This window comes from Cuculus canorus, chromosome 6, assembly GCF_017976375.1.
Source record: "Cuculus canorus isolate bCucCan1 chromosome 6, bCucCan1.pri, whole genome shotgun sequence".
NCBI lineage: Eukaryota > Metazoa > Chordata > Aves > Cuculiformes > Cuculidae > Cuculus > Cuculus canorus.
In genome coordinates, this window is record NC_071406.1 from 23,714,551 (window position 1) to 23,733,735 (window position 19,185).

Genomic DNA, 19,185 nt, shown 5'->3' on the forward strand with positions numbered 1-19,185 from the left:
CTAGGACCAGCTCCCTGGGGATGCTGGTGCTACCGATGTAGGTAGAGAGGAGAGTTTCATGATAAAATTGCAGGGAAAGACTACAGTGCTGTAAATGAGAAATCATTAGACAATAGGTACATACACACTGACAGCAAATTTGCTTTGACAGTGACTGAGACAGCATACTTACAACCTCCAAAGCTACTATTTTAGCAGGTATACAGATGTGCTGACATATTAAAAGGACAGTAGCAGATGAGAAGAAAGAGTTTGTGTGTAGGTAAGGGTAATTTATTTCAGCAGATGGATACCGGTAACAGGGGATGTTAGTGGTATATAAGGAAAATATATCACAAACTTGAGCTAGGAAGAGAGAATAAAGAAGACTGGAGCAGTCAGAGTATCGAAAGCGAAGCAAAAAAAAAAAGGTGCAGATGAACTGTCTCCTGAAGTGTGCTTGTTAATATTTGGGGGACAATCTATTTGGGGAGTCCAGTGCCTGGATTCTGCAACCTAAGAAGGGAAGTTGTTAGCATTTTTTTTTGCCTGATGTCACATCTTTTGGGATGTGAGTCTCAAGTCTCATCAAGTCTCAAGAGTGATAGGAAGGCAGATTTGCTGTGCCAGTAAGATAGATCAGACTATCACAAATAAAAAAAAAATAAAAATCAAATAAATATCTTCAAAACTTTTTCTGAGGAAGTGGAAGGAATACGCTGCAACATGGTACCTATTTGTGTATGAGGAGAGCTGGAGCTGGAGTAGCAAGCTGGCAGGCATGCACTTGTCCACACACACAGAGGCACACAGATGGGTGGAATTTGGATGCTGAGACCCAGATCTGCCTTGAGGAAGCTGGGGAAGCTGAACAAAGATACAGTGGGTGCTCACCATGAATCTTGTTACTTCCTGTTTAATTTTAATGCTAAGATTCAACCATATGCTTCTTTAAGAGGATTATTCTGACAGTTTTAGCGCCAATCACAGTCTCCCAAATTAAGTCCCAGGCACTGATATGCTGCAGCTTAGCTCATTGTGAGCTGGAGAACTGTGTGACTCTCTCCAAGGGCTGAGGAGCTGAGAACTTACATTGAAGATAAACAGAGCTGCAGAAAGCCCTCCATGTCTCAGCAGAGATGTCGTGCAGCATATATCATTTATGGGGTTAATGATCATCCAGGGAGGCAAAGATTACCATCATCTAAACTGTTAGAGCTGAGCAAAGTGTTACAAGTGATTGATTGCCCCAGACAATCCGTTTGCTTTGCTTAGGGCTGCAGCTCACCAAAACATTGTCCAGCAGATGCTATGCAATGCAGGAAGTATTGCAAAAGTGCCTGATTTTCTCTATATAGCATTTAAAATGCCTGTCCTCTGCAGACATGACACATTCCTGTAAAGTATTAACATAATACAAATTATTTTATTAAACTCACAGCAAGTTATTTACAGCTGTTTGCAAAGTAGTCCTATTGGCGTGAACCACCAGCTGGGAAAGATGACTTGTACCAGTTGCTCCACCTCTCCTTTTTTATTTTTGAGAAAAACAGACAGCACTCCTAGTATTTCTGCTCTGTTTTACTGAAACACATATAAGCTTGTTGCTCACATTAAATATTTACCAAAACCCAGTTGTCTGTGGCCAAAAGCAGTACTACTTTGTTTTAACCACTAGAGTGAGCTGCTGACCAACATTTGAATGAAGTCTGGGTTGAATTATCTGTGTTGCTCAGAGTGGGATGTGTCCTGTTGTTTTGTCATGTGTAAGCAAAACTGAGATCCATACTTTTCCTGGGAATGGTGTTTGTAATGCTGTGTCTGACTTCAATGCTCATGATCAATTTCAGCAGGGCAGGAGACAGTTTTCAGGGAACAGAGAGAACGATGTTTAAGATGTCATACTGAGCACCTCCAAGTTTGAAGCTTTAGCCAAACTGGATAGTTTAGCCAAAATGGATAGTGGAATCCAGTTTTCCTGGAGCAGAGTAGGCTGAGCACAGAGGTTATCTTATGGATACCATCCTTTCACCTCTGCCCTAAACTTTTCACTTCGAGTGCAATTGCAGAATATCTTGTGGACAACTGAGAATCTTCAGCATTAATACATAGCAAATGTGGGTCTTCTTAATGAGTATTAGCAGGTAAAAATAAGGGGGCAGCAACTGCCATTGGGATATCTGATGGTCACAGAGCATGGTTTGGTGATTAAACAAGGCAAAAAAAAAAAATCCTCCTCTCCCTTTTCCATAGGACTTACTAGCAAAAAATACCTGTGGGACCCAGTTAGCTGAGACCAGATCCTTCCCACAGTAAGGAACATTCCCTCCTCTTCTCTGCATCAAGAATTCCCACAGGTAGTCTCACATATGACAGTCAGTTATTTCATATTTGTGCATAAAATTCAAGTGCTTAAGCATGGAGTTTGAGATATTTCTGCCGTTTACATCTAGTGTTACAAGTGGAGTCATTTGTGACTGCCAATACAAAAACCACAGAGCAGATATTGAAACCATATTGAATGCTAAAGTTGGATACAGATTTACAGCTCAGCTAAAGCTTATTACACTGCTATTGATTTCACTGGAGTTGTAGCTGTGGGTTACAAAGTCAGACAGTCTTATTAATACATTAACATTTGCAATAAATGGTAAATCGGTCAAAACCTGGTTGACAGCCTTTAGTATACCAAGTGTTTCTAACACAAGTGTTTCTTTTTGGCCATGAAATGCCACAAAGCAGCAGCTCAGAAGTGTTAAGTATGGAGCCTTCCATTTTATTATCTCTGCTCTTTCCCAGAAGGAACAGATTCCTGTCTGTGAAACTTTCGGAGGCTGGCCAGGTTTTGATGGTTAAGATGCTTTCAGATGCTGACCAGGGCAGCAAATAGTTTCCAGCTGATGTTCATCCTTGCTGATTTAATTCAATAAGGCGACCAGCAAATACAGCTAGTGTTCCTATAATACAAACTAGCATAAATATGCCAAGAAGAACATGATCAAGCACCATCGCAACAAACTTCCACTCTTCTGCAGCCTGGGAAAGAAATAAAGGAGATGGTAAAATCTCTGCAAAGGCACATTTGTTCTGGGCATTCTTATAATTGACTGTCTTGAACAAGTGAAAGACTCTTTCTTAAGTTCCAATATTATTATGCAAAAAGCAGGTCAGTACTTGAGAAAGCCTAAGCTACCCGGACACGCAAGTTTCAAGACTAAAAAACCCTGGAAATATGGTGAAAAATTTGACTTGAAGTAATGTTGAAAAGATTAATTTTTAGTCAAATGGTTGCTTTTGAAAAAGAGTTTAAAACATGGAAAGCAAAACACTTAGTTTGACCCAGCTGGCTTCTATTTATCTATTGCATTCTCTTTTCTTGGGCTACCTGAGCAATTGGCGTTAATTTAGGGCTAGTTCTTGCTTTCTGTGCTTAGTTATCCTTGAAGGTCTGGGAAAACTTTCTCAGTACCCCCCCTTAGTCCTTTTTCCAGTTATAAGATACCATGAGCCACTTGATCTGTGACCACATTTTCACTGGCTGCTTTTATGGGAATCCAGCACCGTAAGACGGAGCAGAGTGTGAGGTGCTAAGTGCAGCAGGGCCCAGGATTTCTACCCTGTGACTCTGCCTTACAGAGTGACACATACTGGCCTAAGGCACTCTCTACTCCTGCTTTTGTTGCCCCATGAGTGGGAGAGCCTGTTGTAAATTATCTAGAGGACACTACTAATCAATACTGTTTTGAGGTGGTGCATAAGTGAATGCCATAAAGTGGCAACCTTCAGAAGCCACGCCTTCAGATTATTTAGGAAACTTGTCTTCTGACCCCCCCTGGAAGTGATATCAGTGGTGCCCAGATGACACAAGCAGCTGGGCTCCACTTCCGAATGGAACACTTGCTGGTAACCTGAAGAGCCTCCTTGTAAGCCTAGGAGGAAGTGAAGCCCAGAGAGGTTCTGAAGCCATGCCAGCCCCGCTGAAGGTAACACTTTAGCTGCAGAAAGGCATAGGAGTCATGGAGAACATGAGACCACAGCCAGAGCCATTCCACATGCTCCAGGAATTTGGTCACAGGAACAAACACCGTGGTGTAAATCCTGTCCATGGGAAGGAGGCACCTCTTTTGCCGGAGCACGGGCCAAATTATTGTCTCAGAGAACTCTCACCCTATCTTCAGGCTAACCTGCAGCTCAACAGGAAGCCTATGATAATTTAGAAAGGTGAAGTACTGGGACTGAATTATCCATGCAAAAGCTGTGTGGGTTGTGATAACTGAAATAAAGGAGGGGGTTAATTGCATTGAATGTGTTAGAAGGAGGCAGAGCTAGGTTTTCCTGAGGAACACTGCCATGTGTGCCTCTACACGCATTTATCCTTCCTTTGGCTTGCAGTGTGGAAAAAATCAGTAATCAGAGTAGCTCATGACATGCTTCACTTTCAGGGATTACTCGTAGCATTCAGGAATAAACAAAAACCTTATCAAAACTGAAATTATAATTTTGAGTTACATTTAACACTTCTCATATAAAACTATTAGCCTTTTGGAACTTGGCTTGCTTCCTGGCTTTTCGAAAGTTACAGAAGCCTGCTTACTGCAGGGGGAAGACGCCCGAGTGGGAAACAGAAGGAATGTGTTTCGAAACTTGCAGTTCTTGAAACTGCTTTGCTGCTCACAGGCCCTCCATCTCTATGGCTTGACATACCACATTTAGAAAACCTTAGCACTTCCCCCTCTCCCCCGCCCTTTTCTTTTTCTGGGACCAAGATTCAATTCCCATCTGCAACAGCTATCTGTCACTCCTTGTTCACTGCACCAAGGGGAGAAGACTGTCCCCTGCTAAAGCCAAATCAGAGCTTGGAGTATTTTTGTGAGGTGGGGATATTTTGTCAAAAAAACAAGCTGCAGCAATTGGAAAGCAAGAAATGAATCATGCACAAAAAATGCCTTACATGACTGGCTTCTTGGTCTGATTTCATCGTTTCCGCAATGTATTTGATTCCCTCTATAGCATTTTTCACATCTGGATTTTTGGTAAGCGGGGAGTAGAAGTTGACAGGCACAGAATCTGGCTTCCCAGAAATTTCAGAAATATCAATATCTTCTGCAAAAATATTTTTGTCTTGTTTATCCCTGGACGGTCGTTTCATTGTAGAGAAAAACATGATGTTTGGGATTGTGTCAATAAAGATCTGAAAACAAAGAGGGAGAAGATGACAGTTGCTGGTCTGCAGGGCTGTGTTACAGATGCAGCTGTGTTCTGAACAAAGGCAAGCCTCTCCAGCCCCAAACTGCTTCCTGCGCTGGATCAGCTACAGATTCCCTCTTAGAGTATGTCACAGCCCATGTGCCTCAGTCACACTGGGGCTTTTGTCAGCCTTATGCCCTGGGGCAGATTAAGTCACTTGAAGCCCTGTCACAGATCTTCTGGAAACCATTTCCTCCTGCCATGTAGCAAACATCTCTGTATGAAGAGGGGGTACAACATCCTCGATCTAGTGTGTCAGCTAGTGTGAGCTGACAGAGCTCTACCAGTCTTATCTAATTTAGAACACATTGCTTACAAATCTGGCTTGAAGAATGGACTACAAAGGATCTCGTTTGGCTATTTACATCTGACTTTGCTATCACAACTGTTTATAATACATGCATATAAGGTTTACAATAATTTCCTTTGCAGAAACAGGGGATTACCAAAGCAATTTTAAGGATGTGCAGTGTTTTCCTTTTAAAATTTCCCTTCTGCAGAGACTGTTTGTGCTGCAGAGTGAATCTGATTTAACCTGTAGCCTTAAAACTACAACTAGAAATACACAGAACAGTCTCCTACTTATGTCATGGCGTAATATGAACCCAGGGTGGCTTAAAAAAGGCAAAAATAAGTGAACGGGTTCTCTTTGGTACTGTCTCCCTGGCAAAGAACTCGTAATGACAAACATTCAATTTTTTCTACATCTTGTAGTCACCATTTAGACTACTGTGCATGGATCTCCTTGCTTCCCAAGGACTGCAGAGCAACTGTATTTACTGGAAAAGTACAGAGAAGATCATAGCTTTTCCTGAACTGTCTTTTGCCAAGCAGGATGATGTTCACAAGTATCCCCAATGGCCTTTGTGTTCTGCGCTCACACAGGCTGTCAAACTTGGCCACTGGCTGGCAACAGTGCTTTGCAATCAGATGGAGAATTAGACCAGGAAATGTAATTTGAGTCCAGCTGGACATTTTCTTTTCCTTGTACCTTCAGCTGCTTGTGTTTTGCCTCATCTGTTCCCTACAAGACTAAACCAGTGGACAATTTTGTTAGAAAAAGAAGCCCTTTAGCAGTCTTGCTAAGTAGTAAACACAGCTAAGTAGTAAACACTGGCTCTTGTGCCCAAAGAGATTTAGCATGATGCATTTGCTTCCCCAATTCTTGTTGACTTTTATTAGAAAACCTGCTAATAAAATATGGAGTGCTCAGTGGAAACCAGGAAACATGCAAAGCCATAGAGCTCACCTTCCTGACCCAGTGCGGCATGGTGTGAGTGCTTGGGGAGCGGTGGTGGGTGTTGATGACGATGACTGTGATGATGATTGAAGCGATGACAAACACCATCGTAAACAACATATATTTTCCTATCAGAGGCACTGCACTGGAGGTGGAGGGAATCAGCTCCACAATGACCAGAAGGAACACAGTCAAAGACAGCAGGACAGAGATGCTGAGAGTCATTTTCTCACCTGCCGCCCCAAAAAAAAATCCAAAACCCAAATAATTGCTACTCCTATCATTCAGCACAGAGAGTATTTCAGCTAGGATGTGGCTGATTGTTATTCAAACAAGCTCATGTGTATGCATCTGGAGTGCTAACATCTCTCCCAACATCCAAAGCAGTAACTAAACAGGCCAAAGCTGGAGCCTAAAATAGCATCAGTTCCAGATTAAAATGAGAATCACTAAGCTGAGGTATGGGTGATGGGTACGGAAAGCTTACTGGCCAGGAGCACTTCATGGGCTGTGCATTTTGAAAGACAAAGTATATGCACCTCATTAATGCTTGCTGGGGGTTCACTTGCCTTACTCTTTGGTAGGCTCATGCTGGGCTGCGTGTGCAGAAGAAAATCACATCTGACACCAGAGGTCAGTTGCTATTTGAGATCTTCCAGTATGTAGGTTGTCAAAACTGAACCACAAAACATGATTCATGCATCTTTTTTCTATCCAGTTCAATCTATAAAGTTTTCCACTGGGGAAAAAAATACATCAAGTATTACATAGAAGGGGCTTAATGAAATTAAGCAGTATGAAAAGCTGACACAAAGTAAAAGGAATGAAGCAGAGGAAATGGTTGCAGGGGGCAAGAGCTGCTCAGGGACAAAGGAGGCCTGAAGAGACCAGGATTACTCTTTTGGTCTTACAATGTGTGTGAACAAACTCTTTGCCCTAACATGATGCAGAAGACCTCAGTCACACTGACTGTGTGCTCACGTACTGTGTGATGTACTAACACATCGACTACCTACCTATGGCAGAACATAAAACCCAACTAGATAAAACTGTGTTTTGCGGAATTTAACTGGATAGTTAATCAGTGATTTTTGTGGGAAATCACCCCAATTCATTTATGTAAATAGTTTCAGCTTTCAGTGCTTACCCTGTATTTGCAGAATGTTTAGAGCTATTGTCTTGACTTGAAATGTTCAGTTTTAGTAAGCACTGCCCTTCAAGTTCACAGGTAATTTAAAATACTCAGAATTTCAAAGAAACTTGTTAGAAGAGCAAATTCTATAGCAGTAGAATGAATAAATTTATGTACCTGAGTCTGTGGGTAGGTAAAAAACGAACCCAGTTAAAAAGGAGAAGAGCAGGCAGGGAATGATGACATTCATGATGAAGTAGAGAGGCAGACGCTGCATGAGAAAGTGGTAGGTGATATCCAGGTAGGGGGTGTCAGGGCAGCAAGCATAATAAACCCAGTGCTTCCAGCCGCGGTAGTCCTTCATCACCCACTCTCCACTCTCCATGAAGTTACTCATATCTGGGCGGTCACTCTCCTGTCAGCAAAAACCCACAAATTCTTAGTATTAGTTGCTCCGAACAAACCCAAAACTTGGCAGTTGCTCAGAAACAGGATTCCCAATAAGGCACTTCAAGAATTTTTGTGAGCAAACTACTCTTGTCCATGTTATTCTGCCTTAGAATATCATCCTCTACACAGCATTCAACTAAATATTTACAGAAACCGTCAGGGATAGCAGACTAAAGAGATTAAATATTTACAGATGGGAGACATACCTGAGAGGACAGGGAAAGAGTCCTTGGAAATGGAAAGCCGTGAACAGAGTAAAAGCACCCCTCCAAAAAAAAAAAACCAACAAACAAAAGCGGAACAGACAACACCATAAGGAGGAGTGCTGTGAAGCTGTTAGAGGATAAATGCGTAGGAGACTATTAAGGCACAGGAATTATGCGTACACAGAATTTTAGCAGCCAAACTATGAAATTTTGTGCTAGGTTTATGAAGGGGGCTTTTATATTTTACAGGTAGTGCCTGCTTGTTTTTCAGTCAAAACAAGGTTATGTTCCACCCTAAGCTTGAAATTTAGCCAAAAATATATCCAGATCTTCATTGCTTTTCACAATTACAAACTCCTTGCTTACCGGGTTAATAACAACCATTGTGCCATCATACGTCCAAGTTCCTAACTTCATACTGCAATTCTGCTGGTCAAATGGGAAGTATGTAACTATAATTTCGCAGTAACTTTTAAAAATAGCTGGTGGTGTCCAGGTGATCCGGCCTGTGTGCTCCAGAAGGACTTTGGTGTATTTAACGATGGCAAAATCACCATCTGCGCTGCAAAAGGAACAAGGACATTTACAGCAATATGGGCAGCATAATTAACATAGTCATAAAAGGATTCTTCTGGCTGTGGATCATCTGGTCCCCCAATGCCCTTGTGCCTTCTTCTGGAGAAGCTGGCTCTGAGGCATGATACCCACTGGCCCAGATGTCACAGGAAAACAACCCCACCATAGTGGTGCCGTGGGGCAGAGCTACCCCTCCCTCCCCAGGCAGCTGGCACCCCTTACTTGTTGTAAAGAACAAGGTCTGGCCGCCAGATATCATCTGAGGGGATGCGGATTTTTTTCACGCCGCCATAGTCATCTGGATTCCACTTGAGGTTGACATCTGTCCATTGCTAAAGAGGGAGTATTTCAGCCACTGAGATCCTCTTCCAGCACTTCTGGGGTTAGTTTTGGTACATCCTAGAAACATGCATTTCCCTTGCTTTGGGACATGCAGGTAAGCATAAACATATGCTGGTGGGACTCCCAGCTACTTTTTTACAATAGCTTAAATTTTGGTTTAAGAAGCTTATAAAAATATGTAGAAAAGATAAATATACTAAAATCTACTGTTTGAAATACAATGCAAATTCTTTTCTTAAGGCTCTAAGTGTCTAGCACATTCTGTTGAAATCCCATTAAGAAGAAAGGCTCTGCTAGCTGACCTACCTGTCCAAGTTGCCCCTGAAAGTATAACAGAGTAATTCATTCCTGGCTGTATCCAGTGCATTTATTTGAATTAGATGGAATACTTAACAACATTTAGAGTTACCTGTTTCAGGCGTACATTGGTTGTCACAATCTGATTTACTTCATCCTTTAAAAAAAAAAAAAGGAAAGAAAAGAAGGCAGTAGCAGCAAATGTCAGGATTAAAGGAGAAAAAAATGTTTCCTTATCAAAACGACCCTATTTGGCACTATCATGTAAGCCAGAGGTTTAACATGTGCCACACATTCATACCATACCACGCTAATAAGCTGAATGAGCTGCAGTCCAACGGTGACGACAACAGCATCCCGATGGTCCTCCACTGGGCGCACCACCTTGTTGTAGTCCCTGAACAAGTCCTCAACAAGGCGACTCTCATCTTCATAGCACAGGGCCAGCCCAGCTGCAGAACAGCAGGGGTGGCATCAGGGAGATGGGACAGGGAAAAGGCTACAGCACTGTCAGTTCGAGGTGGACGTGAAGGAAATACTGTCAACAGCAAGCAGCCAGTGGTGAGTCCCAGTCCTCTGTGTGACTCCTCATTTCAGGTGCGCATTATGTGCATTGCAAATACCATCAGAAGGGGTAACCACCTATCTGATCTGAAGGTCAGCTTAAGACTAAGGCAACAACAGCCTCCAACTGGGAAATGAACGAAAGCAAACAGCCATGATGGTGGACATTGGTCTGAGTATTAGGAATCTCCCCCAGGCTCTCCCAGCCTGCAGATGTGCTTATGTGCAATACTTGTGGACGGCTAAGTGCAGAAAATACCCATGATAAGGAATTTCTAATATTGTCTTCCCTACCTTCAGCTCTATGGACTTGCATGTAACAATAATGTTAAAGGACAGGGCCAAACAGGCATTGAGGTGAAAGCACCATCCAGACTCCTTGCATCTGGAGCCTAAAGAGAGCAAGAGCTCCTCTCCATGATGGGAGTTGCTCAGGCTGTATTCATGGTGAGAGAGAACAAAACAATTAACAAAGAAATATCATATTTCCCTTTCCTCACAGAAGGTCTCAACCTGGTTTTGGAGAGCTCTGCCCACAGACTACTCAGTGTGTCTCAGCAATGCTGCCCAAAACCCCTTGTAAGGAGAGCATTACATGTCAAAATGGCAGGTTTAGCAGTTCATGTGCATAGATTTGTACTCCTAAGGGACAAAGGGCTCAGATTCCCACCTCACATTAAAACAGATGAACCCCATCTCCAGATAGCCTGTTGCAGAACAAGCAGGCACATCATGTGCTCAGACTGTCTTTCTTCGCTGTTATAAAGAAGTAAAGCAAATAGAAGCGAGGCTTGGGAAACAGAACAGCTCATCCTCACAGCAAGCGTTTTTGGCAGATCCCATCCTTGCCTTCCCTTCTCTTAGTTTGAATCCTGGGCCATTGAAGTCAACAGGAATGTTGCTGCTGACTCCAACCCAAGCCAGGATTTCCTCTTGTTTTCTAACTGACTTTTCATCAGCTCCTTTTATATAGTTGAACAGAGATGCCTTGGATTCTGTCTTGCCCTTGTCCTATCATGACATGATATTTAAATACTTGGATGTCGTTGAGAAAAGCTGTCTGCTGCAGACAAACACTGCTTGCTTTCCTTGCCAGAAGGCTGGGCTGGAGTGGGCAGGAGTCATCTTTCACTTTTTAAGTTATGATCATAGCGTCACATCTAAGTCAAGCTGTTTGCTATGCTTTATTAACCTAATTAAAATCCTTCACCTTGCTGTCTTCTGATGTAGCTTGGTAGGAATTTAGCATACTGTTTGAATTTGGTGAAAAGTTTTTAGGATCACAAAATATTTACTCTTTTAAGGGCCAGTTTAAAAAAGAATCATCCTGATACAACGCACGTGGCTGCAAATCAATTCTGCCTCCTTGCCAATAGTACCACAAATTCATGAAACTTCTCTTAATGAATTTTTACATTTCAGGCCATGTTTACTAGATCCTTTCACATATTTTTGAAGTATATATAGCATCAGAGTGAATAGGAGCATGGCAAAAAGATGACAGAGAGAAAAGCAATTAAACACAAAAATTCCTCACTTCAAAATATCTTGTGTCTGAAATTACAAATATCAGAGCTATTATCAATGCACTCCAAAGCTCTCATTTAAATGATTTGCTGTGTGCATAAAACCTTATCAGCAGGACAAGCAGTTCCCAGAACAGACATTCACTCATATGGATATATATGCAAAGCCTGGTCCTGTACGCTCGGGCAGGAGCCAACCCCCATTCAAGGCAATGGCTGGAACACCTTTACCTGTGCAGATGAGGAGGAGTACATGATGGACCTTCATCATCCTGACTTCTCCTTGCTGCAGTCATACAAATGGAAGCACACACAAAGCACATTTAAGGTGTCTTCAGAGGAGGGCTGTGCTGCCTCCTGCCAGGGCACTGGTGAAATATAACCATCGAGGTATTGATTTACAGCACCTGTTTTTGGGAACGACAGCTGAGGGCCACTGCACCGCCTCGTTAGAAATGGGAGCACAATGTGTTTCACCAGTCAAGTATCTTCTGCAGTTTACAAAAGGTCATTGTTTTCTAATTGGTAATGTGATCAGTGAGTTAGTAAACAGATAAATATGTAAATAAATATAAAAAGGAATTACTTGTAGAGTAACTGAACATCTCAGTGAGATCTCAGAAACTTTCAAGCTGGAGATGCAAAGCTGTGCATCACCTTCTGTAACAAGTGCTACTTGCTGGATTTGAGATTTTGTTTCTCTGAGGGAAAACAGATTGCAGTCATTCATTCCTGATGCACCCCCCTGCCGCATACAGACCGTGCTGGGATGAGGCTGTTCCCTTAGCATCACAGATGGATGAAAAACCTTTGAAGAAGTGAACAAATATGTTCGAGAGAGATACATCTCCTTGAATCTACTGGGATTTTCAGAAGGTATTTGGTAGAACTCCCCCACTCCCTGAAAGCTGTTAACTAACCTAAATAACCTGAAGTAAGAGGGTAAACCCCCTCCCATAGATATCTATAGACTTACCTAATTGTGAAAGGCAAGTGGTAGGAATACAATTGGTTTCTACAGCAAGGCAGATCCAGTGGATTTCTGCAGGGCATGTTAGTGCTTGCTCATTATTGTCATAAATCACCTGGAAAACTGGTAAAAGTGAGGTGTTTGGTAAGAATGCACAGTTATTCAGGCTACTCATATATATATGTGTATATATGTATGATGACTTCCTCTAAACTCAAAAATATCACTCAGGGACAAAATCTTGAGACAAATAGTTCTGTGAAGCGCTCAGCAGCATGAGGAAAGCAAGTCCATCAGTTCCTAGGAAAGGAGATGAAGCAAACAGGAAAGACGCTGCTATAAATCCATGGTGTCCTGAGTGCTCTTTGCAGTTCTAATCTTCTGATTTCAAAAAGTAGACTTGGAAAAGGCCTATGAGAAAGTGACAACAACATCCACAGTACAAACTGGCTTCCATACATGGAACAGATAGATAGTATGAACATTCAGTCTGGAAGAGAAGCCAGAGAAAGAAAGAGTTTTTGTAGGGTCTGTAAAATCCCAAACATTCTGGAGAAGACATATTTGGATTCATTTGCTATCCTAATGCAAAAAATTAGAGGACATCAAGGGACACTTAGAGTTGGCAGGTTTAACCAAGAGACTCCTTCACACGGCACGGCTGAAGTGGAACTTGATGGCACAGGAGGGTAAGGTTGTCAGAACTTTATGCGCATTCAGAAAAACTAGTTTGAAAAATTAATTTCATGATATTAAATAATAAAAAATCTCCAAGAAAATCCGAGAAGTCTGTCACAGAAGTCACAGAGTCACAAGTCACAGGAGGCTGGGTTAGTGTTCTGGGGCAATATTGGCTAATGCTCAAGCTGTTCTTGCACTTTCCCCTAGGCACCTTTTGTTGGGAGACAGGACACTGCACTAGGTGGTTTGCTCTTACACACGGCTCCAAATGTCTTTCTCCAGAAAACATTCCCCACAAAAACCTTTCTTAGCTTTGCCTCTGGGTGACACTAGATATATTTTCTATTTCTTCTGGATACCTCTTGTGCCGCCTGCCAGCTGGTTTGGGGTTTCACGCTAGATGCCTTTACTATAAATGGACTTTTATTTTTTTTTTTAACATCACTTCCTTACCTACCACCTCCACTAACTCAGCCTTCATTCTCTGCATTTACATTTATCTCCCAGTAAAATCTCTCCATCTATATAACTCTGCCTCATCCCTGGCCTGTGCCTTGGCCAGCAGCCCCCATTGTTGCAGCTATCTTATTTCAAACAAACTGCTGGTTGCTTCCAACCTTTATCCCAGGCCGGGCAGCTGTTGTGCTCAGCAGAGATACAATTGCATGCAGGCATTGCGGGAATGCTGACAATGCCCCTCCGGATCCTCTTGGGGTCTCTCAAAGCATTTGTGCCCACCCAAGGCAAGACTGACAGGTTAACTCTGAAACAGATGGAGGAGAGAGTTACCATGCTCTTTGGTAACATGAGTTCCTGTCCTCCCACAAAAAAAAAAGTCTAGTAGCTTGGAACTGGAAGGGTGTAGAATCTGCTGGAGCCTCAGAAATTCTGCAGTCTTCACATGGGTGATTTTCTTGTGGCTGTGCTGGCCTGGGAGCAGCCCCTGACCTGGGAGCCAGCTCCACCTCTCTGACTGGGAGTCAGAGCTCCTGCTGGAAGAGGCAAGGGCGAGTATTTGCAGAAGAGCTTTGGGGAATGACAGCCTGGCAGCAAGGAATGTTCACTGGCAGAAACACAAGACTATTTCTCTCTCAAAAAAAAAAAAAAAAAAAAAAGAAAGCAACCCAAGCTCCTGTGGTTTATTATGGACAGGGAAGTGAATGATACTTCTTGTTCACTGGGGAATGTGACCAGTAGTGACTGAGGTGAAGAAGCAAAAGGAAGGCACGAGCTATAGCAAGTGCCTGAATTTGATCTGCAGCTAAGAAGATGGGGTTTGGCTTTTGTTTTGTTTTGGTTTTTTACCTTCAGAGTATTCAGAGATTTTTTAACAAATGTTCTGTTCTCAGACAGAAAATCTCTTTTCATGCCTATCTCGACTCCAAGGTTGCTGGCCTGGCTTGTGAGGTCCCCTCTAGACCTCAGATGAATCCACTTCCCACGATGATAATGGCAGAACAGGTCTCATTCATATTGATTGTAAAGAAGCAAACCCCATTCCTAGCTGAATTTAGGGCATTGCTCTTTTAATTCACGTACCAGGAACAAGTGCCGAGAGGGCTTCTTCCCTCTAAAGCATGAAGGAAGTCAGCCATGAACGAGTACTACCTCAGATAAGTCTTTTTGGCAGGGTGACACCATACAGTCAGGTTACAAGTAAGCAGAAAACCTAGTGCTTTTGACAGAGAGTGGAATAAAAGATTTGCACTTTGTCCCAGAATTGCATGCAAAAATGCAATGCTCTACTAAAAAGAGTAGATGCAGGAGGCTCCAATGACTGCAGGGCCTGCTGGGGGAAGGGAAGCAAAAGTGAAATTAATAAAAAGAATAGAAAAAAAGGTAGATATTTTGTCAGGGAAATTAAGGGTACAAAAGCTGAAAAAATAATAGCAGTGTTCATTTAGGTATATTTTAGCTTCCAAATGCAGTGTATGCACATTTTCATGCATTTTGATATGAGAAAAATGGCATTGCTGGTGACAGTAGATTATGACAGCACTGTATAAGAGAAGGCATATGGTTAGACAAGTAATTTGTGAATTACCATGTGTTTGTTACCAGATTGCCCCTAGTTATAGACGGTATGTCACGCATTTCCCGCTGGTAACCATCTCACAGGAATCTGGCAGCTCAAGACTATTGCCACCAGATGGCAACAGATGGCTGGAAAAGATGCAGTGGGCACCCGATGGGCATTTGAGCCAGAACGATGGCAAACAATTCACAGCAAGAGCAAAACAGAGGGAGTAAATATTTTCAAGAAGAAATGCATTCAAGGAGTTAACGACAATCTTGAGATGCTAACGGACTGTACTTGCCCTGTTTATTCCACTGCCCATAAAAGCATGCCAAGCATTAATATACACAGCAGTACATACTGATGGAGAGGATTTAATTCCACAAATTAAGAAATTCAAAGTTGCAGTTATCCATACTGAGACACACCTTAGCCATCCTGTAAATATATTTACCCCCATGGATGTTTGTAGCAGATCTGTTTTCAGCACATCTTCCCTTTGTTTTCTCTTACACAGACCAAAGACATAAAAATACCAAATCCTCACTCAAAACTGATGATCTGCATTTCTCTGATCTCTGCAGTTACAGAGCTTACATATCATAGCATAGACATGGTGTATGTTTTTCTAATCAGAAGGATGCTTCTGAAGAAAGGACTTCAGTCTGGAAAGAAAGAGAAGAGAGAGAAGAGGGTCAAGAGTAAAACAGAGAAATCACAATCAGAAAACGTGTAGTTAGATCAGTGACACAAGTGTTAACCTATGGCAGGTGAGGAGAAACACTGCTCCCCTTTAAACAGGCATCCTCCCTCATAGTCACACTGCTCAGACAAAAGTGACACTGGCAACAGAGACTCATTTACCCAGCTTGAGCCAGGCAGGTATGGCAGCAAGAATGGAGACCAGCAATAAATGAAAATGCAGTCAGGTGAGATGACAGGTGACCAGCCACAAAGTGCCAGAGGAACAGGTAAGATAATTGCAGCTTCACATTGCTTTTCTGTTACGGAAACTACAGGAAGCCAGTCCTGAAGCTAGATAAAGTAGTAAATTCAACTCCAGCGATCACCTCTGACAAGGTTGCTTTTAGAGCTCCTGTCCGAGTACTAGCACTTAACTCTGGGACCTATATGAGTCATGCTGGAGAGCTAAAGAAGACAGCAAAATAGGACAAGTCCATTAGATGTAAGGTTTACTCTGCCCTGCTCCTGTGTGCTGCTCTGTCAGCACAGCAGCTTGCATGAGCTGTGCTAGAGTGGTGACAGCAAAGGGACAGCTTTGCTGGTCCATCTCCTCCTGAAGACTTCCCTGCACAGCAGGATTCCTCAGATACTCTGCTTCTGTGGTCAGGAAAATCTCACTCGTTCTTGGATGTAGCTAGGTGACACCTGTGTTTATTAAAAATTCTGCCCTTTCCCAGCAGCACAAGTCACCATCTGGAAAATGCGCTCAGCCTGGTACAGGCCAGTACTGCCACCTGTTCTGAACTTTGCAACCACCAGGCATGAGTTTTCTCTCTGCACATGCAGAAAAAACTCCACAAAACACAAAAGTCTGGCAGCTCATGGTAAAACTGGGCAGAGAATGTGGCCCGGGTGTCAAAGCTGGGATCCGGAAGGGCACTGGTAGCTCTACCACATTCTGACAGTGGAGAGAGCCAAGGCAATGTTTAAACAAGTGTTGGGTAACCGAGTGCTCTCCTGGAAGCGTCTGCCCCTGGAGATGGTGTTATAACATCTGATTAAATTTTAGGTACATTTTCTGATGCTCATTCACTTCTGTAAGTGTGTAGCTGAATTAATCAGTTGAGCCTGACTTCTGGAAATGCACGCATATCATGTCATACCGCTACCCCATTTCATACAGTGGCTTTAATGAGTGGCACCACAAACAGCATTTGGCCTGAAGTATATTTCTGGATGCTCACATTTACATATTTAAATACATACATCTGTTTTTAAATGCAGATGTTTCTCCGTTGGAGTAACTGCAGGGCAGACTGCTTAAGTTTAGCTTTACACAAAAGCAAACTTCTTGTTCTGCTCTTATGAGGTCTAACACATTTTGGTCAGTATTCTATAGTTTGGAGTTGTCCTGAAAGTGTTTTAGGGGTAGCTCCACTACACAGTTGCTGGAGAGAAGAATTGGCAATGTGAGAAGAATGTTTTAATGCTTTAAAGTGCCTGCACTAGTTAGTTACCTCTCTTATCCAGTTCACATGGAGAAAAAAAGGTAAAAAGCACATTTTAGCACTTAACTGACACAGGCTCTTCTCTGACTTCTGGCCTATGAGATTATATTGACTACAAGCCTTTTGCAATGTCATCATTCACAAATATAAAAGCAACTAACTCCTGGAACATAGAACACACATGGAACATTCCCCACACAGCCCCAGCTATGGGATAAGAGCACAACCATCCAGCTGGAGGTCACCTGCACCCTGTGGAGCGCTTGTACCACTGTGAGAAGCAGGAGTGCTGAACTATCCCACTTCACACCTGTATTAAGTGCTACTTGGATAAACTTTTGCCTCCTTGAAAATGCCTATCCGACCCTGCAAGAGCCTCAGGATATCCAGCTTTGTAGTGCTGGTATTAGTTGGATAAACACACAGAAACAAGTTTAGTTTATTTTTAATTCTGTGACTAGAATTAATTCTGCGTGGCAGAGCACTCTCTCCATTCACACACAGTGCTTCCCCTCCCTAAGCCCTTGCTGATCTCAGAAAACACTTTACACAGGTCTCTGCAAAGCATCCCTCTCACCTAGAGCTGCAGTGGTTGCCTTTAAAAAGTGAACATTTACCTCACTGTGCTGTCTGAACCACAACAGTGTTTTAGAGCAGGAAACACTGTCCTCTGTGCATGCCGTCCATTAGCTCCCAGGGACGGGTTTCTGCTCTTGCACACGGATTTGTTGATGTGTGCTTTACCCAGGACTGACCTCATGCCAAAATATGCACTTTTATTGCTTATGTTGGGATCTTTGCCAGCACACACAGGATTTTGTTGGTAATTAATGGAAAAGACTGACTTCTGTGGTTCCTGGTGTGTAGCTCTCACCTGTCACACAAAGTTTATTTTGCCTCCTTGGCAGGCTGCAAGATCTTTGCCACGTTCCTCTTGTGTTGGACAACAGGGGACTTAGAAGCTTGTGTTTATAGCTGGCAAAACAGAAAAACAAAAACATAGCCTCAACCCAAGAAACACCTTTGAAGTGATAACTAAAATATTTTTAAAACCCCACTTTTGGAGTGTGTTTTGAAGTGTGTGGTGGCTCTGGGTTCCTGCAGGAGGGTTGGGGGCTTGCAGTGGTGAGGCACATCTGGGTGGGACTGAAGGCCAGAGGAAAGTCAGGAGGTGGTTCCTGTCCCTCCGATGGCCCATGCTAACTGTAGTTGGGAATGCATACAAAGCTAAATTCCAGATTTCTCTGCTCGCTGATATTCAGAATTTGATAACAGTTCAATCCACCACATTCAAAACAGCTGAGGGAATATCATAGCAGGGGGAGCAATGTAAATCTAACACAAGCAGTGCAGGAGTGAAAGCACTACAAGTAACAACCGTGTAAGAGAAACTGGCACTGAAACAAAGAGTTTCAGCTCACCGATTCTTAATGATGCCTAGTTTTCAGATCAACCTAGTTGTGCAATTCTTCCTCCTAGCAGACGATGGCCACATTTACACTGACTTGTCACACAACCCTTGAGTTTGCTTTTTGTTTTCAAGCAGACAAACTGTGTTCACACGTAGCAGCTTAGAGCATGCTGAAGTGCAGCGTGGCAAGTGGATTTGTAGGCCAGCAGCTTTTTGTGTCCAGATATAAGTGTCATTTTGCACAGTGTCCAGCCAGTCCATACTGCCTTCACTACAGAGGCAGAGAAAACTCCACATGACCATTTTACTTGGTCAGTTTTCCCAACTGCTTTAGGCAATTAATTCTGAAAACTAC

General features: G+C 42.7%; 1 protein-coding gene across 2 annotated transcripts; it reads right to left on the reverse strand.

Moving 5' to 3' along the window:
- Positions 1-1,111: 1,111 nt before the first annotated feature.
- Positions 1,112-11,918, reverse strand: CHRNA1 (cholinergic receptor nicotinic alpha 1 subunit). 2 transcript variants are annotated; one of them, XM_054069927.1, is made up of 9 exons: positions 11,791-11,918; positions 9,776-9,921; positions 9,582-9,626; positions 9,053-9,162; positions 8,621-8,816; positions 7,776-8,013; positions 6,476-6,699; positions 4,931-5,170; positions 1,112-3,015 (listed from the first exon to the last, which is right to left on the reverse strand). In XM_054069927.1, exons 1-9 carry the CDS (start codon positions 11,828-11,830, stop codon positions 2,884-2,886), a joined length of 1,371 nt encoding a protein of 456 aa, XP_053925902.1. In that variant the 5' UTR covers positions 11,831-11,918; the 3' UTR covers positions 1,112-2,883. The 2 variants fall into 2 exon arrangements, with proteins under 2 accessions (XP_053925902.1, XP_053925903.1); XM_054069928.1 differs by lacking the exon at positions 9,776-9,921 and having other exon boundaries at positions 11,791-11,887.
- Positions 11,919-19,185: the final 7,267 nt, after the last annotated feature.

Coding starts and splice junctions, on each gene's coding strand:
- CHRNA1 (XM_054069927.1), bottom strand. CDS start 11,830: ATGATGAAGGTCCATCATGTACTCCTCCTCATCTGCACAG. Junction 9,922..11,790: donor ACTCCTCCTCATCTGCACAG/GTAAAGGTGTTC, acceptor GCTGTTCTGCAG/CTGGGCTGGCCCTGTGCTAT. Junction 9,627..9,775: donor TCATTCAGCTTATTAGCGTG/GTATGGTATGAA, acceptor TTTTTTTTAAAG/GATGAAGTAAATCAGATTGT.